We start from the raw sequence: 23,274 nt of genomic DNA, 5'->3' as shown, positions 1-23,274 counted from the left end.
ACCTCTTGGTTTCTGCTAACCCATGACATGGTCTTTCCTGTATCTGTGAACTCATTTCTGCAGCTCTCCAGAAGAAAGTTAGGGGACCCCAGAGGGGTCCCAAGACCCTTTCATGGGAGTCCATCAGGTCAAAATTATTTTCACAATAATACAAAGACATTTTAATTTTTAATATGACACATATGTATATGTATATACTAATAAGGTATGTATATGTATATACTAATAAGGTATATATATGTACACACACCACATGACTATATATAACTCTACACAGACGTGTATATATACACACACACACACGTATGTGTACAGGCATGCACATACGTGTATATATGTATATATCTGTACACACATACACATCTATCTTATCTATCTATCTACACATAAAGAAAGGCTCTTTGGGGAGTCCTCAATAACTTTTAAGAACGTAAGGTGGCAATGAAAACAAAGTATTTAAGAACTAGCCCTGTCAAACTCAAAAAGAAACAGATTCCTATGGGCAATATAGTGACTCAGAAAACCTCATACTAACATTGTCTATGTTGTGCTGCATTACTTTGTTAAAGACTTCCCAATTACATTTTCATCTGGTTTGTCCCCATTCAAGAGTTTTGTGGGCCACTTGGGTAGGCCAGTCATGAGTTGGGCACCTCAACTCTAGACCAACACTTGCCTTTTCCCAATGCTTTTATTTATCTATCCATCTGTCAATCTATCCATCCATCTCTCTATCTCTCATCTATCCGTCTATCTATTGGGCTAGACCAGTGCATTTCATCAGCCTGACACAGACTGGCAAATGTCAGTAATTTACAGTTTTAGAGGATTGTCTGGAAGGAGAATCTCGAAGATGAAGTGACTCCTCCATTGTTCGGTGGTTGCTCAGTTTCTGAGGAAGGCCTTCCAAGGCCAGCTCTTTATCTACTCCACCATTTTGCCTCTTTTCATTCTGCTTATCTCAGTCCCAATTGCTCTGATTGGCCCAGCTCCAATCCCACTGCCTCCATGAAGTCCTCTCAAGGCTTCTTCAACCTACAGAGACCTCCTTCCACTGACTTCTGTTACACCTCATCAGTATGCTAAGGTTTCGCTTTTCACTAAGTTTTAATAGTTATCTCACTTATGCTAGTTTTCATCCCCCACCTGGACCGTGGGATTCTTGAGTTGCAGAGGGGGAAGTCCTGTACATGATAACTCTTGGGTTATCTTCTGCAGGACGTAGCACAGGGCCAGGCATTTTGTAGGCAGAGAGGAGAGGCCCAGGTTGACCTTGGCAGTGCTGGGGAGGAAATCAACTGAAAGCAAGTCTAAACAAAGGTTCTTAATTCCGGTTTCAAATCTACCTGATGGTAAGAGATGGGAACAGGCCTCCGGAAAACAATCCACTCGACGATTTCACTACATGGCGGAGTGGTCAAGGAACCGGTGTAGCGGTAATAGCTCCCTAGGGATGCTGGCAGGAGGTCCCGGAGGACGAAGGGATCCAGAAAGGTCTCCTTCTCTGTTGAAGAGAAAAACACAGACATCATCATTTACAATTATCCCCACTCTGAGAGGCTTTAGCCACTCCTCGCCTCATCTCTCTGTTCCACTCCCACCTTCCGCAGAAGGGTTTTTCCTGGTTCCCCTTCTGCTGCTGGTGGCTTCCCTCTGGGATTACCTCTTGTTAACACTGTAAATCTCTTGGATGGACACACTTATTTGCATGTTGTCTGCCCCATGAGACAGCGAGTTCCTTGAAGGAAGGGGCTGTGTTTTTGCCTTTCTTTTGATCCTCAACACTTAGCATTGTACCTGACACACAGTAAGCATGTGAAACACGCTTGTTGGTTATGTGATTTAACTTTGATATAGTGGGAAGACTAAGATTACAAGGCATATTCATGTTGTATTTATTCTTATTGTCTATAGTGGGGGTTGGAACTGTATTTTAAAACATAAAACCATTCTTAGCTCAGGGACTTTACAAAACTAGTGATGGGCTGGATGTGGTTGTCATCTGCCACCCCCAGGTCTACAGTTACGATGGGAAGGGTGGTTGTTTTGGAGAGGTAGGAAAGAGAGAGGGAATCACAAGGTCCCTGATGGTATCTCCAAAGCCATACATTAACTGGCCACCCTAAGATCAGATCCTTCCATACAGTACAGTGAAGAATGGATCTGGGAACTCATCCAAGTGAGCTTTGCATCTAATGACCCAGATGGCAACCCCTTCGCTCTTGCCCCATCTTGTATGACTCCTCCATGGTCTCCACAGGCTCTCTATGTTGCGGACCCTCTTTGTTTCCTCTTGACATTGGACGACTAGAGTTCACGGGCTGTTCGAATGACTTACTCATCCTATGACACACAAGAACAGTGCTACTGAAAACCACCTTCTTTTATAGATTGTGGCACTTTGGTATAGTGGAACGTACACTCCTGGCTTTGGGGTCAGAGAGCCTGGGTTCAAATCCCAACTTTGCTTCTTATTATCTACTGACTGTGGACAAATCACTACATCTCTCAACGTTTCAGTTTTCTCATCTGTAAAATGAGGATAAAATTAGGTGATGAATTATCTCTAAATCTATGATCTCATTTAGCTTCTGTTGGCTGAAAATATCCCCAGATCTCTCCCAAGGAAGAAGTGAAAAAATGTGCTAGAACAGGAAATTTTTTTTTTCACACAAAGAATTTTAAAATGGATTTGAAATGCATAGAACACTGGTAAACTAGTATTACATTATAAATCACACTAATAGGTAAAAATCCTGAGTGTGCTTTATTTCCTAGAAGTTACCCAATTATTCATATTCTCTCTCTCTCTGTCTCTCTGTCTCCCCCCCTCCCTCCCTTTTTCCCTCCCTCCATTCCCCTCCCCCTCCACCGACAAACTTCTGATTTCATCAGTCTACAGAACTCTTGTACGGACATTCTCTCTACTTATGCAAATTGGGAAACTCATTTGTAGTTGCTTGTGGGACCCTGAGAGATGAAGTGGCCCAGGGTAATCCAACCAGCATCTGTCAGAGGTGGGACTGATGGCCTTTCTGATGAAAAGGCTGGTCCTCTAGTCACTAAAGCACAGTGCTTCCTCTTTCCTCAACCTTGGTATTAGACACTTGGAATCACACATTTAGCATGTATCTCTATATGACGTATGACATCAACATTACATTGTTTTAAGGAAAAGACTTGGGAATGAGGCCTGACAGAACCATCTCAGCAGAGAGCTCCCATCTCTCCACAGTGAAGACTTACTACAGTAGGTCACTTTAGGTTAATCATCATGTGTACAAAAGGCTGCATGCAGCTCAAGGACTCAGGAGCCCTCCAGGACTAGTCGCTAGAGCATTGAACAAGAGTCAGGAACCCATCTCAGACACTAGCCAGCTCTGCAACAAACACTTAATCTGTAGGTATCTCAGTTTCCCTATCTGTCCAGTCCAAACACAGAGGTGAGGAAGAGCTCCAGGATGAATAGAATGCAGGAGAAAGACAGCAGGATTTGGAGTGAAGGGATCTGGGTTCAAAAGCTGACCTTCCTTATTACTATTTATGAACAGAAGCAAATCATTTCACTTTTCCTATGCTTCATTTTCCTCCTCTCCCTTCCTCTTGGGAAGCAACATCTATGTTGGAGAACTTGGTGTCTGCAGTCAGAAGACTTAGATTCAAATCCTATCTCCACTCTCAAAAGTTCTCTTCCTTCTTGTCAACTTCCTTTTCACTCCAAAGAAAACTCTGGCTCTAAGCTCTAAGGCTCTCCTGATTGGTGACCGCCTGCCTGGATCATTATCTGAGGAGTTGTCCAACTCTCCACGACCCCATTTGGGGTTTTCTTGACAGAAATGCTGGAGTGGTTGGCCATTTCCTTCTCCAGCTCACTTTACAGATGAGGAAACTGAGGCAAACAGGATGAAAGACTTGCCCAAGGTCACCCAGCTAGTAAGTGTCAGAGGCCAGATTTGAACTTAGAAAGATAAGTCTCTGTGACTTCAGGCCTGGCACTCTATGCACTATGGCACCACCTAGCTGCCATTCCCTGGAACATGGTAAGTACTTAGTAAATGTTCTTCTATATATATATCTATATATCTATATCTATATCTATATCTATATATATATAGATATATATAGATATATATATATCTATATATATATATCTATATATATATCTATCTATATATATATATATCTGACACTTAGATCCTCATGATGCTGAGCAAGTCACTTTACATCTCTGTGTCTCAGTTTCCTCATCTACAAAATGAAGGAGGTTGCTCTCAATGACCTTTAAGGTTTCCTCAGCTCTAAATCTACGATCCTTTGAGCTTAAACCAAGCATTCAAATGTCAACACCAATTTGAGAAGCTTCCACCAGCACCATATGACATGGCCCGAGAGGCCAAGCTCTGTCCATAATTCCCCCCTGCTCTCCATCCACATCCCTCCCTCTCAGTAAAGGGATTCTGTCATGCCTCCAACCACTTACTTGCCATGACTCATTTGGAGCAGAAGCTTACCCTATTGCCAGGGGATGCCCTCACCTTTAAAACAAGCGTATAAATAGCGCCAACTGCAGTCTTCCCCAGGGGATGGGCAAAGAAAGGCCAAGAGAAGGTATGGGAGCACCAAGGGGCAATGGTGGTTAGGCAAATGACTAGATGGAGGCAAGTGGAGTCGGAGAGGGGGTGGGAAAGAGGGAAGGAGGAAGGGAGAGAAGAGCTTGGGGAAAGCCTCCCCAACATAATTCACCGCTATCTGGGCTGTTTGATGCTCATTTCTGCTAGTGATTCAGATCGCCTTCCTATGACTTTACTTTCTCCATGGCCTCATCTTTGTCCTTCCCACTATCCCTTGAATCTATAAAGTCACTTTAAATTTAAACCCAAACTTGGCAATAAGTAACGGCTTTAATTTAAGGGCTTTTAACTGTAAGCTGTAGCTTGAGTTAATATCCTGGCTACCAGACGGAGTGCACATTGGCATGGCCAGGACAGTCAGATTTGTGCTTGGCTGCCTCTGTTTTCTGGGCTGGAAAAATAATGAAAACAGAGCTGAAGAGAGAAGGTCTGTGTGGACTTTGCTTTACTAGCTTTGGAGTAACCATATTTTCTTCTAAATGATATTGGTGAGTGAAACGTTTCAGTCAGTCAGTGACCCACAAGACCCTGCCTTGGGATCAAGGGGAAAGGCTTAACAGACACTGAAGGCGTTCTCATTTTATTTACTTCGTATCTATTTTGTTTTTTTAAACTACATGAAAATTTATGAATATCAAATCACATATTTATAGGTTTCTAGATCTAGATCTGGGAGGAACCTCAAGAGTCCAACTCCCTCATTATAGAAAGGAGGATTTGAGGCTCAGAGGTTAGGTTATTTGCTCAAGGTTACACAGGGAATAAGTGTCTGGGCAGCATTTGAACCCCGATCCTTGGACTCCTGAGTCAGTATCATTTCCATTCACTTAACTGGGAACATATTGCTGAACATCAGTAGAATGGAAACTCCTATAGGGCAGGGATGATTTTCATTTTGGGAGGCAGTGTGGCACAAAAGATAGTGCACAGGACTTGGGTGTAGAAAGACCTGGGTTCAAACTCTGCCTTAGATATGAGCTCTGTGACCTGAGGCAAATCACTTAATTTCTATGACCCTCAATTTCCTCACCTGTAAAATAGGGATAAAAATAGCACCCTATCAAATAACACCATAGCTATAAGGATCTTTGCAAACCATAAAATACTACATCAGTGTTGCTAAAATCAGCGTAGGAAGATCTAGAGGAGGAAGACCCCTCTGCTGATGCTGATTAGCTCCCATTCTGCCCTTTGGGCTTTGGAGAGCAGCCTGGGGACTGAGGGGTCAAGGGACCTGCCCTGGATCACAGTGTGGGCTGGAGGGAGGACGTCCTGACTCTGCGGCCACCTCTTTATCTACAACTCCAGAGTTGTACCCCATTACTGCCATCGTCGTCAGTATCGGCTCATTTTTCTCATCTCATGCAATGGAGTTTAGATAGAAGCGATCCATGGATAGACTTCTATCTGCTATTTGTTTTCAACTCTTTATATTCTGTGGACTACTCAACATGTGAATAAAATAATTTTTCTATAATTACAAAAACGTCTTAGTAGATAAGCTCATCTTGCTGTAGGCTCACTGAAAGTATCTTCTGGTGCGATTCTGTTGCACGCAGGACAATGGGAATAATGTATATATTACTGTTACCATAATTAGTACAATATTAGAATAATATTTACATTAGTGTTATGATCATAATTGATGTCGTTACTGTTTTATTATTATCTTTGAATACCACTGTGTCTAGCTTAGTACCTGGCATATAGTAGAAGCTTGCTTAATAAATGCTTATTGATTGATGGGCACAAAGTAACAATTAATAAGTCTTTGTTGAGACAAGGTCTTTTTCCCCTTTCTTTCCAAATATGTCCTTAAACCTATAATGCTAAATAAATAATCCACAGAAGTTATGGACTGTGGAAAAACTATTGAACAATTAAGAGATTGTTTATGACCTTGGCAAGAGAACGCTTGCATCTAATTTTGCGAGGAAAACCTGTCTGAAGTAATAGCTTTGAAAAAGGAAATTCAGCAAAGCTTCCCCCTTAAATCTTAGAGGACTAGAAGTGAGGTCCCTCCAGTGAGGCTGGTGGCTTCAGCCGGGACTCTGAGAGCAGGCCAGAAATTGCTTTTGCCATTTCAGCCTCAGCTGAAAAAAGACCATCTGTCCTTGTCCTCTGAGAACTAGTCACAGCTGCCCAGGCCGGGGCTTCCAGATTTAAATTGGTCAAAAGTTACAGCCAAATGTCAGATTAACAGAGAGGGGAAAAAAAAATCTTTGCTGTGTTGTTTCCATGTTTGCTGTAGTCTAGCCTCTTAAAACGTTTAGCTTCTTTCAAGCCTCCCCCCCAAGTGTTACCTGCTACAGGAAACCTTTCCTGATTCCTCTTCATTGTCACTGCCTGTTTCTTCTCAAATTACTTACCCGTCTAATTATTGGATCTGATCGTGAGAATGGAAGGTTTTTGAGGATGAGGCTGTTTTTCATTTTGTTTTAGAATCCCTAACTCCTGGTATGACGTTTTGTACACAGCAGGCGTTTAATGAGTGTTTGCAGAATCATGTACTATGCGTCATCGTGATCATTCCCTAAAGCAGGGATTTTCTGTGCTTGGTCCTTTGGGCCACAGTGTGGTGAAGACCCCTTTTCAGAATCATGTTCTTCAATGCAGAAATAAAATTACAATAGAAACCAATTATATCAAAACAGCTTATTGAAATATTTAAAAATATTTTAAAAATCAAGTTTACAGACCTCAGGTTAAGAATTGTGCACTGAAGGGTTTATAAACCATTCAGAGAGAGCTACAGGGTCATAATCTTAGCTCTGGAAGAAACGCTAGAGAGTCTTTCATCAAACTCCTTTACTTTACACACGAGGGACCGAGACCAGGAGTGAGTAGATGATTTCCCCAAGGACTAGGTTAAGAGATTCAATCTCTGTTCTCCAGACCCTGGGCCTCAGTTTCCTCATCTGAAAAATAAAGGGGTTGGGTTAAATTTCCTCTAAGGTCCCCTTCTAGCTCTGCAGCTGTGATTCTGTGATCCCACCACAGTGTTCTCAGGCTCACCCCCACCTGCTGCTGCTGGGAACCCACCCCCCTGGATTGTTTCCTCTCTCTGTATTTCTCTCTAATTTTCAATCACTCCTGATCAGCTGGCTTCTTCACTGCGGCTTACAAACAAGTCCAGGTCTATCCTTCCAAAAAAAAAATCCACAAAAGCAGCAATGAGAATACCCCTCACTCGACTCTGCCATCCCCTCAGATTGTCATTCCGTAGTTCTCCTTTTCACAGGCAAAGGACTGACTTTTCTTGGAAAACATCTTCTATATTTCCTGCTTCCACATCTTCACCAGGTACTCACTTCACAGCCCCTTGTGATCTGGCTTCTGATCCCATCACTAGACCCAAACTGCTCTCTCTCCAAGGATGTTGATGACCTCTTAGCTGCTCAATCCAATGGCCTTTCCACGACGTTTATTTTCTTGGTCCTTTCTGTAGCTTTTTACGCTGTTGGCCAACCCCTTTTCCTGGATGTTCTTCCTGGTTCTCGGCTATCTATCTTCTCTGCTGAACTCAGTCATCTCTCATTCGCTAAGTGTGGGGTGTCTTCCAAAGCCGAATCACAGGTCCTCTCCTCTCTGCAGGGTCTTATCAACTCTCAGGGGTTCAAATATAAATCCTACAGATATGATTCCAAAATCTACAGATAGAACTCCAATTCTCTCCTGAATTCTATGCTCACATTACACCAGCTACCTGCTGGACAACTCTGTCTAGATATCTTACCAGCAGCCTAAATTCAACGTGTTAAAACCAGCAAGTTATTATTTTCCCCCAAAGGAAGCATGCTTCTAAATATTCTTTAACCTTGGTATCATCTTCAACTCCTCATTCTTACTCACTCCACATATCCATTGTCAAATCCTGTCATTTCTACTTTCACAACATCTATCATATATGACCCTTTCCCCCCGCTTAACAAGGCCACTGCCCTCATATGGGCCCCCATAACTTCTTGCCGGGACTACTGTAACAGCTTTCTAATTAGCGTCTATGCCTCTGATTTCTCTCCACTCCACGTCATCTTCAACTCAACCGCTAAGGTGATTTTCCTAAAGTACACATTCCATGATGTCATTACTACTTAATACTGAATGCCTTCCTATAATCTCCAGGCATAATTTAAAAATACTCTGTTTGGCATAAAGCTCTTCATAACCTGCTCAATCCTACCTTTCCAGCCTTCTTATACTTTACTTCCTTCTACGTGATCTGTGATCCAGCTATACTGGCCTTTTCTAGCACATGACAATTCATCTCCAATTTCAGTGTCCTTGCCCTGATTGTCCCCTCATATCTAGAATCCTCTCCTCTGAGTGATGAGGTGGAGAAAAATGGGTATGGAGCACACTCACCATGGTCAAACAGCTTGTGAGAGGAAGAGTCAGGATGTGAGCCCAGGGCTTCCCTACCACATAAAGGTCTGGTTTTCTTCATCCTTTATACACTTCTTTGTCCACTAGGGTTCAGACAGAAATGGTCCTGGGTCAAGCAGCTGCCCAACTATTATTCTTTTATATTTAATGACTGTTGGACAGGTGGACAAAATAATGGCTTTCAGCAGTTGAATAAAAATGTTAGCATGAAAAATCATCTCCTGTAGGTTCAAAGATTCCTCAGTACAGATGGTTTCACAAGGGATGATGTACCCCTCTCATCCTGCTCTTCCACTGAAGTCGATGTACTTTGTCATGTTTATTATTGCTGTTGTCATCCTTCATTTCTCCTCCTCCTCCTCTCATATATTGGGATATTTACTCCTTCTTGCACTGTTTCATGGATTTAAGCAATCAACAAGTATTTATTAAACCCCTATAACATGTTAGGTGCTGTGTAAGCATTAGGGATACAAAGTGAAAAAGGTCCCTACTATTGGGCACTTAAGGTCTATCAGTTTTTGCTTCTTCCCTGGGCCTGATTGAACCTCATGGCTCAGGATACAGCAGTAACAATGAGAATTGCTTCAGTGCCTTCTTTGTTCCAGGCACTGAAGTAAGTGTTGGGAATACAAAGAAAGGCCAATGCTAGTTTCCATTTTGTTCCTCCTTATGTCCAGTGCTTTGAGTTTTGTGGCCTGCATATAAACAATCAGACCGAAGAAGTCATTCAATACTGCAGTGACTGACTAACTATGCCTTGACTGCTAAACATGAAGACTACCTAAAGGAGATGTCTCTCTTTCTTTTTTTCCCCAAAGTATTCCATGAAAATCATTGTTTAAATCAACTTCTCGGGAGCTCAGTTTCCAAGATAGAGCCTTTATGGGTGTCCTCCACCTAGGCTGTTTTAGGAAAACTTTGCATCTAACTCAGTTATTTGGAACTGGAAAGTCCGCTCATCTGTAGAATGAATTATTCATAATAGCTAAGAATTGCCAGGCCAGTAACCAAAGCCTCATAATCAAGCAGAATGAGGAATGATAGATTAACTGTAAATAGTTGAGACTAGTCATAATGTATCTGTTCCTTACTTGGGTAATGCCCACTCACGGAAAATGGAAAGAAGAATGATTGCATTTCAAGCCTAAAATCTTAATGGCCTACATTAAAGAAGTCTTCCATTTAAAAAGTCTTAATAAATGCCCATTTTACGCCGTCCTTACAAAAGGGTGATGGAGATCCACAATCATCTGGATGGCCTGGAACATTTCTCTTCCAACTTTTGTTCCAATTAGCCATCTGAATTCAATATATTCCCATTCTTACCACTTAACGAGTTTGGAAAAATATTTGAAACACTCCACTTGCACCACCATTCATTCCATTGAGCAATAATAAGCAGGTACTGCATATTACTATATCAAAGGACTACAAGAAAATGAAGCTCAATGGTGACTCTCAAGGATTCTTGGTCCTGTATGCAGACAATATTATATTTTAATAATTAATTGTTCATCAAAGGGAAAGATGAGGAACAGGGATGCTAAATTCAAAGTTATTCAAATTGCAAAAATGAATTATGTATGACTTTTATATTAAATACACACTGTATTAAGCAGTCTACATTTCATCCAGCTCTGTCTTTCATTTTTAAACATTCTGAACTACAACATGAATAATCAGTCAGGGGAGGTTATTTAGAAAAAGAAATGGTTTATTGGAATGCAAACCGAGTGTTATATGGGCATGATTAAATTTTTGTCATCCATTAGAAATTTTTTCTTCTTTTTCTTTAGGCAATTGGGGTTAAGTGACTTGCCCAGGGTCACACAGCTAGTAAGTGTGAAGTGTTTGGTCTGAGGTCGGATTTGAACTCAGGTCCTCCTGACTTCAGGGCCGGTGCTCTATCCACTGCACCACCTAGCTGCCCCACATCAATTAGAAATTTTTAAAAAATGTCTGGAAAGTCATGGTCAGCTATTAAGCCCCAAGACGACCAAACCCACTTGCCGATTTTTTTCACCGTCAAATTGGAAATGCTTAAATTCTGTCTAACTTTTTATCTCTCCGAGCAATGCTGGGAGATAATTTTTAATTAAAGGAAATTTGAAAGATGGAAACTAAACACGCATAATTGGATTAAAAATGTGATAATTAAAACATTAGATGATAATCATCTATTTTATTGCATTTTTCAGGGGGTTAATAACCTAATATTTTGAATGCTCCAGCTACAATGTGAGAAATGGGCATTATGAAATATGGTGCTTGGGAAAAGCATGTAGTCACAAGTGACATTTCTGGGCCGCAGCCCTGAAAACTAAATTATTGCTAGATGGTATTCCTCCAGTGGTAGCGAAAGCAGCCCTAGATCGATGGGAGACAAAAGACTCCCTCTTAACAAAACAATTCTGTACAGGAGATCAAGAAATAGAAAAGAAAAGCACTTAATTACCTGACAATAGATAAGAGCATTGGGTCTGGGATTGGAAGACTCTGGTCTTGACTTGCTTGCAGGGACAACGCTAATGTTAGGTGGGATTCAAACTTAGGTTACTCTGACAATAAGTCCAGTTTTCTATCTTTTATATCTCATGGTCTCTCACCAACACACTTATGCTGCCCTTGTGGTCCACTAAACTCCCTAGATCTTTGTTGAGTAAACTCTAGGTAGCTATCCTGCCTCCATCTTGGATCTGTGAAGTCCATTTTTTTTAACTCAAGTGCAAGGTTACCTTTATGCCTATTACATTTGATTTCATTTGGCCCCATGTTCTAGACTGAAAAGATCTTTTTTGTACTACGCCTCTCATCCAGTGTTAGCTATCTTTCCCAGCTCTGTGTCCTCAATGAAGCTGTTAGGTTAATGTGGGGTGGGGAAAGTCATTCCAGGCAGAGGGAAGCATTTGGGCCAAGGCAGAGAAGGACAAAATCGAAGGCTGGCTTTGGGGAAGTGTGACTATAATTGAGGTCGGTTAGCACGGAGGAGACACAGAGGGAAATCCTCAGAAATAGGACCAGAAAGGTAGCTTAGGGCCAGATTGTGGAAAGAGATGAACTGTTCTAGGCTCTCACCAAGGCAGTGGGGAGTTGCTGAAATGTCTGAATCACACCCCACAGGCTGCTGCCCACTTTCCATATGCATAAAGTTGGGCTTGAACAGGATTTACCTCCAAGAGGAGATCAGACACACCTCCATTGTAATGGAAGGAGCACGAACTTCAGAAGGAAAGGGACTGAACCAGTGACTTTCTTACCTGGGAACTTCCTCCACTAATGCAGGTAAACACCTTCTCTACAATGAAAAGTCTTGGAGATTTCCCTGAGATACCAAGAAGATAAATGACAGACACATAGAACAAGTGTGTGCTGGGTCTTCTGCAAGGCTGGCTCTCAATCCACTAGCTCATCAGTATCAAACTCAAATAGAAATGGGGGATGATATACTGGATGAGAGGATGCCTGTATTAACATTTTAAAAATATAGTATTATCCATGTTTTATTATATTGTTATTTTGTTAAATATTTCCCAATTACATTTCAATTTTGTTTGGAGGCCCCCCAAAAGTATTGTGGGCCATGTCTTTGAGGTGTCTGGACTAAACCATGCCTTTCAAAAAGGGTAGTAATAATCAGAATTGTTGAGGGCAGCTGGGCTAACAGGCATGGGGGTAGGTATATCTCTGGCTCAATGCTTTTCAGTGCCCGAGAAGCTGAAACAACGAGCTTTGCTCTACTTTCTGAAACCCTCTACCGCTAAACACAGGGTTATTTGAACAGGATGGCTTTTCCACCCTTATAATCCATATAAAGGGTAGCAGTGGATACAGCGTTGGAGTCAGGAGTCAGGAGTCAGGAGAACCTGAAGTCAAATCCAGCTCCAGACATTTACTAGCTACGTGACCCTGGGCAAGTCACTTTACTCTATTTGCCTAGGTTTCCTCATCTGTAAAATGAGCTAGAGAAGGAAATGGCAAACCAGTCCAGGATCTCTGCCAAGAAGACTCCAAAGGGGATTAGAGATCCAGACATGACAGAAATGACTGAACAACAACAAAATAAAATTCATACAAACTCATACCTTCTTTGCTTAGCATTCAAGGCTCTGAATGATTTAACAATGTATTAGACTATTCACATTCTCTAAGTAGACACAGAGCATTGCTGTTTTTGAGCCTTTCCCCATTGCATTCCCTATGCCTGGAATGCCACCTCTTCCAATAATCAGTAATAATAAGAGAAGCAGCAGGAAGGCAATATGGTACGGCAAGATTCCTCTCGTTCCTGTCTTTGCTCAGTGTGCTAATTCTCCCAGTGTTGCGTCATCTGCAGATTTGCTCAGCATCATTTATGCAGGTGGAAAAGTCATTTCAGGATTTGGAGCTCAAAGGGACCTTTAGAGTTTAACCCACCCATTTCACAGATGATGAAAACGAGGTCTGTGCTGCCCAAGGTTACAGGATTCAAACTGAGGTCCAATGACTCCCCCAGGTTCCCATGTTCTGAGCTCTTCCTGCTGTTTCTCCTCAAGACAAAAGATGTCAGATCTGGAGTCAAAAGATCTAGAGGTTCAAATACCACTTCTGATATTGAATACCCATGAAATGGGTAAGTTCACCTCTCTGGGCCTCAGTTTCCTCATTCATTAAATGAAGGATTTGGATTAGATGACCTCTCCAATTCCGAATCTGTGATCCCATTCGAATTTTTAAAGTTTGTTTTTTATGGGTTGGTACACATTGCTCAGTCACGGGGAGTTTTAAGGACAACACATCTGATTCCTACAGAGGCAAAATGAAAGCCTTCTCTGATCTCCCCCATTGGGATGGAATCTCTCCCTCCTTGGTCCTTTCGTGTCCATTTTTTACCTCTTCTCATTTCACATGCACATACTCCCCTTCTATTATGGTTGTCTGGGTGCACGTCTCCACTCCCTTATCTCAGGTCTGAGGACAAGAGCTCTGTCTTCTGTGTATGCCCCGCAAAGCCTGCACTGGGTCAGAGAAGACGTGCCTCCCATCCCAGATTCCTCTTCTGGTTTGCGTTTCGTTCGCTAAGACGGACTTAATTTAAGGACTGATGCCTGAATGGCAAGTATGCTGACATTAATTTCTCCAAAGGGAGGACGCAGAAGTAACACAGCGTCATTGTCAACAATTAAGGAAATGAACATGACATTTAAATTGCAGATTCCTATGGCGACGGAAGCACAATATTATTACTGAATTTTTCCAGTGCAGTGGTTCTCTCTCTCTCTTCATGCCTCTGGCAGGAATAATGGATATGGTGGATGTGATATACTCTCAATTTCCTTTGCAGAGTAGGAGCTCAATGAATACCGTTGATTATCTGGTATCATTCCCAGCTCACAGTGGGGAAACTGAGGCAGGACAAGGTTAGAAGCCTTGCCCAAGATCATATAGCCAATAAGCAGAAGATCCAGGATGAGAACAGAAGTCTTCAGGCTCCCTGCCTGAAGCACATGCACTGTTCATCAGTTTAAAATAACACTTAAATATTCATAATATTACTGAAATAATTAATAGCTGATTACTACATTATCTCTTAAGTTTGTGGACAATTCACAAAATGCTTTCAAATACATGGTCTCATTTGTCCCTCACAATAACGTTGGAGCAGTACACGAGAGCTTAGCACAGTGCCTAGAACATTGTAGGTACTTAATAAATGTTTACTGACTGACTGAAGAGGCAGGAATTATCCCTCTCATTTAAAGGAGGAGAAACTGCAGTCTGTGCCCATGGTTGGACAGCTCAGACAAAGTGCAAGTAGGGCTCTTTCTACTGAACCACGCTAGCTGCCCAAGTCGTGTTTCTCACCTCTAGAATTGCCTTCTTGTTTGCCTTTCCATTGGATTTCAAAGAATCACAAAATTTTAGAGCTGAAGCTGCTCACCTCTTATGGCAGCCCATAGCACTCTGGGGGCAGCTGTTATGGTTGGGAAGCTTTCCTGACATCATGCTCAAATCTCTCATTTCTGCCACATTCATTCACTATTCCTAAGTTCTTCCCTGTGGGGTCTTTCACTGACACTCGCTGGAAACCATGCATCTGTGCCATCCAGAGTATCTATGGAAACATCTATGCCAAAGTATTAATAAATGCCAGAGGTCAGTCCCAAAAGTGGTCCCAAACATGCTGGCAAAGGTGATGATGATGATGATGATGATGATGATGATGATGATGATGACTGGCATTAATACAACAACCTAAGGTTTGCAAAGCACTTAGTAGATTCTCTTTTGATAATAAAACCCTTATTTATTTTATTTTAGGGTTTTATTTTATTTCTTTCTTTCTTTTTACATTTATTTTAGGTTTTCAAAATTGATCCTCACAATAATCCCTGAGAGGTAGGTGTGATTATTACCTCCATTTTACAGATGACAGAACTGAGGCAGACAGATGTTAAGTGACTTGTCTAGGGTCATACAGCTAGTATGATTCAAACTCAGGTCTTCTTCACTCCAGATTTAACCCTATCCACATACAATAGGAAACCTAAAGCCCTCCTTTTAAAACAATGACTCTCTCTGTCTCTCTATTTCTCTCTCCCTATCAAACACACATAACACTGACAAGATGAAAATGTGTCTTCTTTGTATCTTTCAAGATTCTGTTGCAATAATAAACACATTGACAAAGGAAAGGCAGTTTGGCAGATTAAATGAGAAGCATCCTCCTAACTGAACCCAAACTGAATGCTTTTGAAGTCTTTTATGTATCAAGCTAATAAAAAGATAAAATATAAATAAGCCACACAGCTTCACCTTCCTAGATAACAGTTAGAAACTAGTCCACATGCCTCTACTGGCATTTCTGACCCATTTGAAATCAGGGCACACTGGAAATCCCCTAAGTGCGCCCCTTTCCCTATGCTTTTCTAGATCAAAGAGTTGAGATAAGCATCTGGGCTTTCTGGATCCTTCAGTGAGTGAAGCCAATTAGCAGTGATGGGATTGTTGCCTATTTATAGCCCTCCTCAGGAAGGTTACATGCAATTGAGTGTTGGAAGTAGGAACTTCAAAAGGGAAGCCATGTCTTACATCCTGACCTGAAAACCGCCACCAGGCCAAAGTTGATGTAAGTCACAATAGTTTTCCTCCCTCAAGGAAAAGCAATTCATTGTTTTATAATGACTGACTCATAAGAGAAATACAACCCCAAGCTCATCAGTTCAGATTTCATTGATTTGTCATATGTGCTGACACGGAAAGAAGGAAGGAAAGAAGTATTTATTAAGCACCTACTGTGTGCTAGGCATTATGCTAAGCACTTCACACACATTATCTCATGTGATCCTCATAACATCCCCGTGAGATGGATTCAGTTATCCCCATTTGGCAACTGAAGAAACTGAGGCAGGTAGAGCCTACATGATTTGCCCAGGGACACACAGCTAAAGTGTCTGAGGAAGGATCTGAATCCACGTCAAACACTCTATCTCCTGTGCCACCTTGCTACCACTATTTCCATTTTATAGATGAGGAAACTAAAGCTGAGAAAGTGATTTTTCCCCGTATCATACTGCTAGGAAATGTCTGAGGATGCCTTTGAACTCAGGTCTTCCTGACCTCAGGTCTAGTGCTCTACCCACTGTACCAGTTAGCCAATGGTTTCTACCATACATAGGTGACAGAATTCCTTAAAGGGCTTTGGAATTTTCACAAGCTCACAAGGTTGAGTTGCTGGTGAGGAACTGGAACTCTCAGAGGTGAGTGGTGGGTGATGGTCCTCCTGACATCTGAGCTGAAATGGTAAACGAAATCAGAAACCCCTGCGCTGGCTGGACGCTAGTGGTTAATAGAATGGCGCCTTCCACGTCCCGGCCGAGATCTTCCTTGAGAGGCAACATCGCTCGGGGACCAGTCTATAGAGGAAAATTGTCTGACTGTTGAGGAGGAAGTGACGTGGGTGGAGAGAGTCATCGCTACCTCCATCGTCATCCCACAGCACATGAAGACCAGAGTGCATTTCTGGTCCATGCTCATGGAGAGCCGTATGGGGCTACCTGCAGTGCCAGGACAAAGGATCCATGCAGATTGTGATGGTGGTGATGGTAGTGGGGAGCAGAGAGTTGAGGTGGCCGTGACTGGTTCCCACAAATTACTCCTGACACTCGGCTCAGTGTCTCTGCCAATGCTGTAGCTTGCGCCAGACATGCTGAGTCACCAGACCAAAGATCACTAAGGTATAAAGTAAGAGGCTATCTGGGTCATTGTGTACTTGGAGAAGGGACTGACATTTAAATTATGAAAAGTTTCAAGCCTTTTAGCAACACCCATCTATTGTCCCAACGACCCTCTGGTAGCGTACTTCCGATCAAGGGGCGTGTATTTTAAAAGTTAATGAAGGAGTGGATAGAGCACTGGCCCTGGAGTCAGAAGGACCTGAGTTCAAATCCAGACTCAGTCACTTGTGAGCTGGGTGGCCCTAGGCAAGTCACTTTAACCTGGATTGCTTCCAAAAAAAAAAATTAATGAAGAAGCCACTAGATGTTAATGCATCAAGTTTTAGCCCTAGAGTCAGGAGGACCTGGGTTCAAGTTCTCTCTGATACATGCTGACTATGACCATATGAGCTTTCAGTGCCCCAGGGCATTTTTTAACACTGGCACCTGAAGACAAAGCACTGATTTGTGTGAGGGGGGAACTTATACACCTGGAAGCTCCTCATACCATTGAGATCCAAAGCCCTCAATTGCCTCCTCTTTTGTAAAAAAACAAAACAAAACAAAACAACAACAACAAAAAACCCCCAAACCCCCAAAACTTAAAAATGATAAAATTATATCGATTGGATGATTTCCTAATATTCAGACTTTAAAAAAATTCATTCAGATTGATTCGTGAGGCTTTGTTTTAGAGTTCAAAATTTCTGAGGACTTTTGGGTATTAGGACCAATGGCTGGTTGCTGTCCTTTGTTCTCAAAGAGAACCAGAATGACACCACCATGATGGGTCAAGGCGCAGGCGTCCGACTGTGGCTGATCAGACCAACACAAGCTCAGAAGGCTTCCCCACAGGTTAGGCATAAATAGTCCACAGACTGAATAATATGAAAAATTATTTAAAAGCTGTCCATATATTAAAAAAGAGATGAAATTCTGTGAACACCCCCTCTCCCCCCATCTATACCTAGCAATGAGTTCTCTTTGTACTCCCAGGGTCCAGCATGGTATCTTCCACATAACAAGCACCTTGGTCAACAAATACTTATTAAAGGTCGACTATGTGTGAATTCGTATGGTTTTCCTCAATTTTATTCTTCTAGCTTTATATTAATTTTGGTCTCTGTTTTAACAAGTTGGCAGCTTGATTGTACACGGTAAGCTGCTGCAGGGAGGACTCTCACATCAGTAACATGTTCATTCCCATCTTTTAATTTAGAATCAATTTGATTTTTTGGTGATGTTATTGGGAACTCACCACCTCTAGTGCCGGCTGACGATCTGCCTGGAGAAAAGTATCCCTGTTGTATAGGGGTGACGTTTCTACATAGGCCACAAGCCTTTGGACTCTCTCATTTCTTATTCCTAAATCATATTTTCTGATATGCTTTTATTTGCTGTCCTACTCTATGTTCACCTTTGTATCAAAGTCACTGAGTTTCAAAGTATAAACTGATTTGATTTTTCTGCACAGTAGACTGTAAAATTCAAAAAATACTGTAAAATGTGATAATCAGCACAGCGGTGAAGGCCGGGGCCATTTTGATTTTGTCTACGTACCTCCAGAGCCTAGGCAGCCCAATATAGGAGTATATGAGTGATGTTCTATTAGGTGCTAGTGGTAAAAAGAAAAAAAAAAACCATACAATCCCTGTCCTCAGGGAGCTTACATTCTATTCTACTGAAGATTCTACTTACATTCTGAATATTACATTCCGCTGTACGCAATTATTGAGTTTAATTCAACAAGTGATTATTCGGACCCTACTATGCGCCAGGCAATGGAGACATAAAGACAAAATGAAACAGTTCCTGCCTTCAAAGAGCTTATATTCTTTTGGAAAGATATAACCTGAGTGCAGATAAGTACATACAAATCAGGTACAAAATGATATAGAGAAGGGGAGACCACTAAGGATTGGGAGAAATCAGCAAAGGCTTCCTGCGGGAGGTAGAACATGATGCTTTTCTTCCTGCAAATTCTATGCTCTAAAACACAACTTCCACAATCTGGCTACAATCCTCTGAATGGCTTTTAACCCAGTGTTTATGAACTTTAAAAAATGGTGCTTTATTATCATTGGTTTCATTTGTAATCCTATGTACTTAATTGTATGCATCTAAAAACCTTATTCTGAGAAAGGGGTCCATTGGCTTCACCAGCCTGCCAAAGGGATCCATGATACAAAAATGGTTAAGAAACTTTGCTCTAAGAGAAACACGTATAACAACGTGAGGAGAAAGTCTAGAAGGGAAATTTTAGCCACGTATACTATGAAAAAGGATGGGTGGTCCAGAGAGCTTGGACCCAGGACCTACTCCCCTGCTTCTGTGCATTTGGGACAGGCAGCTTTCCTACGCAGAGTTCTCCATCTTCTCTCCTCCCTCATAGCACAGACAAGCAACAGTGAGGTCTGGCAAGACAGGTGGGAGTGGGCAGCGATGACACTGAAGAACATCCCAAGGACAGAAAGACAGAGAGATAATGTCCCTAGTGCAGCCAACTCTCCAGTTTTTGGCATATTACCTGACACCCCATCTCAGGCTCTTTTCATTCCCTTTCTCAATTCCAGTAGAAAATTTGCCTCACAAGTCTCCTGCTAATGATGGAATCCCAAGACAGCCACCTTTCTTTCTTCAGCTCACAATTACTCTGTACACAGAGCAAACAGCTTGTCAGGGGTAGTTATGGTAAAAGTTGAAAAAACTGTCACACTGCTAACTGTGTTTTCTTGTCGCGATGCCTGATGGCAAACGGTGAACGGATCCACTGGGAAACCAAGCCAAGGATGCCTCTCTCTCTTCTCAGTGCTACTCTATTTTTAACCATATCACCATTGCCTTTGGGGCAATGACACCTTTTATAGGGAGGTATATTCATCCAAAAAGAAACTTCTTTTCCTTCCTTGCATATAAGACCACTTTCTGCTTCCCACTGCCAGCCAAGAGATCTCTCCTAAAACTTGGCTAAGCAACCAATGTCAATACCATACTGGAGTATCCTCTTTTCCCCTGACACATTCTCGAGCTGATCTCATCTGTTTCCATGGGACCAATTATCACCTCTACATAGATGACGTTGAAATCTACATGTCAAACTCTGATCTCTCTCCTGAAATCCTGTTCCACATTGTCAATGATCTACTAGACTTCTCCACCTAAATGTTCCATCATCATCTCGGACTCAGTATATCAAAAGTAGAATTTATTTTCTTCCCTCTCACTCCCAAACCTGCAATATCTGCAAATATTATTTTCCTTTAATGTGTGCCACCATCCTTCTGATTACCTCCTTCAAAACCTTTGAGAGACCCATGTCTCCACATTCACCTTCACCAATTACATCCAGTCCATTAGCAAGTCTTGGCATGTCTGCCACCACAACATGTCTCACCACTTCCATACCCATCATACCTTAGTTTAAACTCTCATCCCCTCTTTCCTGGACATTTGCAATAGCCTCCTAATTGCTTTCAGTCTCTCCCTTCTCCAGTCCATCCTCCAAAGGGGGAAAGCTTTCTTATATAGCTTTATATATCTTAAACAACTTTCTTAAGGCATGAATGTGACTTTGTCCCTTTTGCTCACAAGCAGTTAATGGTGCCTTCATGCACCCCTGGGATGCATTTCCTGATTCCTCAATTCCCTATCTTAGAAATCTTAGCTTCATAAAAGGGGAAGGGGAGGCGATGGGGAAAAGCACTTATTAAGTACCTGCTATGTTTCAAGCACTGTATTAAGCATTTCACAAATACGACATCATTTGATCCTCACAACAAGACTGTGAGGTAGGATTATTATTTTCTTCATTTTTCAGTTGAGGAAACTCAGGCATATAGCTGTGAAGTGACTTTTATGATGTCATACTTCATAAGTGTCTTGGGTGGGATTTCAACTTTTTTCTTTTCTTGTTTACAGAAATTATTTGATAAAGGCCATATTTCTCAAAAATATTGGGAACTGAGAGAAATTTATAAAAATAAGAGCCATTCCCCAATTGATAAATGGTCAAAGGCTATGAACAAGCAGGTTTCAGAAGAAATCAAAGCTATCAAGAGTCGAATGAAAAAAATGCTCTAAATCACTACTGATTAGAGAAATACAAATTAAAACAATTTTGAGGTACCACTTCATATCTATCCAATTGGCTAACATGGTAGAAAAGAAAAAAAGACAAATGCTGGAGCTGATGCAGAAAAAATGGGACATCAATGCATTGTTAGCGGAATGTGAACTGGGCCAACCATTCTGGAGGACAATTTGGAATTATGCCCAAAGGGCTACAAAATTGTGCATACCCTTTGACTCAGCAATACCACTACTAGGTCTGTATTGAAAAGAAATCAAAGAAAAATCAAAGGATCAAAGAACCACACGAACAAAAATATTTGTAGCATCTCTTTTCGTGTTGGCAAAGAATTGAAAATTGAGGAAATGCTCATCGGCTGGGGAACGGCTGAACGAGTGGCATATGATTGTGATGGAATTCTATTGTGCTGTAACAAATGATAAGCAGGATGATTTCAGGAAAACCTGGGAGGGCTATACAAACGGATACAAAGTGGAGAGTAGAGAAGTAGGAGAACATTGTATGCAACAATACTGTAATGCTAATCAACTGTGAAAGACTTAGCTACTCTGATCAAGACAATTTCAAAGGACCCATGATGAAAGATGCCACCCACCTCCAGAGAGAAAACGGATGAACTCTGGGTGTGGACTGAAGCAGACTTTTTTCACTAACTTTATTTTTCTTGCCTTTTTGTGGGTCAACACAGCTAATATGGAAATGTTTTGCATGATTTCACATGTATAACTGATATCATATTGCTTGCCTGGGGGAGAGGTTGGGAAGAGGGAGAAAACTTGAACTCAAAACTAAAAAAAGAAGAATGTTAAAATAAAGCATAATTATTTTTAAAATAAAAAAGAAACAAAGCAAAAATTTAGCTCTTTCTGATTCCAGGTCCAGCACTCTATACACTGTGCCTATATACTCTGGCTTACATGCCGTCGTTTCCATGAACTCTTTCCTGACCTCTACCCAATCTGAGGCAACAAGTGAAACCCTCAGAAGAGAGTTTCTCCAAGAATTGGGACTCTGTCACACTCAGATATCCAAGGCTGGGTTTTGAGAAGGAAACCTGGAATGGCCTATTTTGCAAGATGATTAGATGAGTTTTTTCAGGTGCTAATCAATATGTACTATCATTGATCACTTTCTTCTGAAGACTTTGGAGAAGGGAGAATCACCATCTCACACTCACTCACTGATAGAGGCTTTTAGGGGAGCCTGGATTCTCTCCCTCTCCCCATTCCTTCTTCTCCCCAAGAAGGAGAAAGTCTTTGCTGTTTACTAAGGGACCCACAGGGCAGGAAAGTAAAGCATTTTTGGGTACAGGGATGTGGAGAACAGAGGCAAGGAGCTATATTATGAATCTGTCAATCCTGGCAAGATTTCCTTTCAAAAGGATAAAAGTTAGATTTTCGAGTGACAGATATGAGGGAAGGGGATGGTATTTTAATGCCTTTTTGTTTGTTGGAACATGGAAACAAACATGCTTTCAAGGGGGAAGGAGATTGTTAAAAATAAAAGCAGTGAAGACTAGACTATAGCTTTAAAAACATGTACGCTTTTGAAACTTTACACCTTTCTCTGTATGATCAGAGATCATCCAAGATATTGGGACTGACTCCATTTCAGTGCCAAATCACTTGCCTGGGGTCATTAAAAGACAATGGATAAGTCTCAGTGAGCAGTGAATGGAAATAGCCAATTTAGCCTTCCAGGTCTTTTCCTGAATCAATCCTGAGACTTTCAAGTCTCGGCTTGTGTCATCTGCAACCCAAGGACCTCCCCATCTCCCAGTTACCTCCTTCCCCCACCGTTCTTTATTTGTTAAGTGCTCAAAACATATACTTTGCATACATTCCCCATTCACCTTGCATTTATCTCGTTTACTTTTATTGTATGTACACAGAAAGTAAGTGCCTAGAAGGCAGAGATTTTTTTGTTGTTGGTGGTTTTTGTCTTTATCCCTAATATACAAGCAGGGGCATGG

At 41.6% G+C, this 23,274-nt stretch overlaps 1 protein-coding gene across 1 annotated transcript in view; it reads right to left on the bottom strand.

Annotated features, from left to right (window-relative positions):
* The window catches only part of PTPRG (protein tyrosine phosphatase receptor type G), a 785,024-nt gene that overhangs the window by 174,602 nt on the left and 587,148 nt on the right, over positions 1 to 23,274 (bottom strand). Inside the window, 1 exon segment of the mRNA XM_020976382.2 lies at positions 1,347 to 1,504. Coding sequence (XP_020832041.1) covers positions 1,347 to 1,504 — 158 coding nt within the window.

Source organism: Phascolarctos cinereus, unplaced genomic scaffold (assembly GCF_003287225.1).
Source record: "Phascolarctos cinereus isolate Bilbo 61053 unplaced genomic scaffold, phaCin_HiC Scaffold_4;HRSCAF=312, whole genome shotgun sequence".
NCBI classification, from domain to species: Eukaryota; Metazoa; Chordata; class Mammalia; order Diprotodontia; family Phascolarctidae; genus Phascolarctos; species Phascolarctos cinereus.
This window is presented reverse-complemented; position numbering and strand designations above follow the sequence as displayed.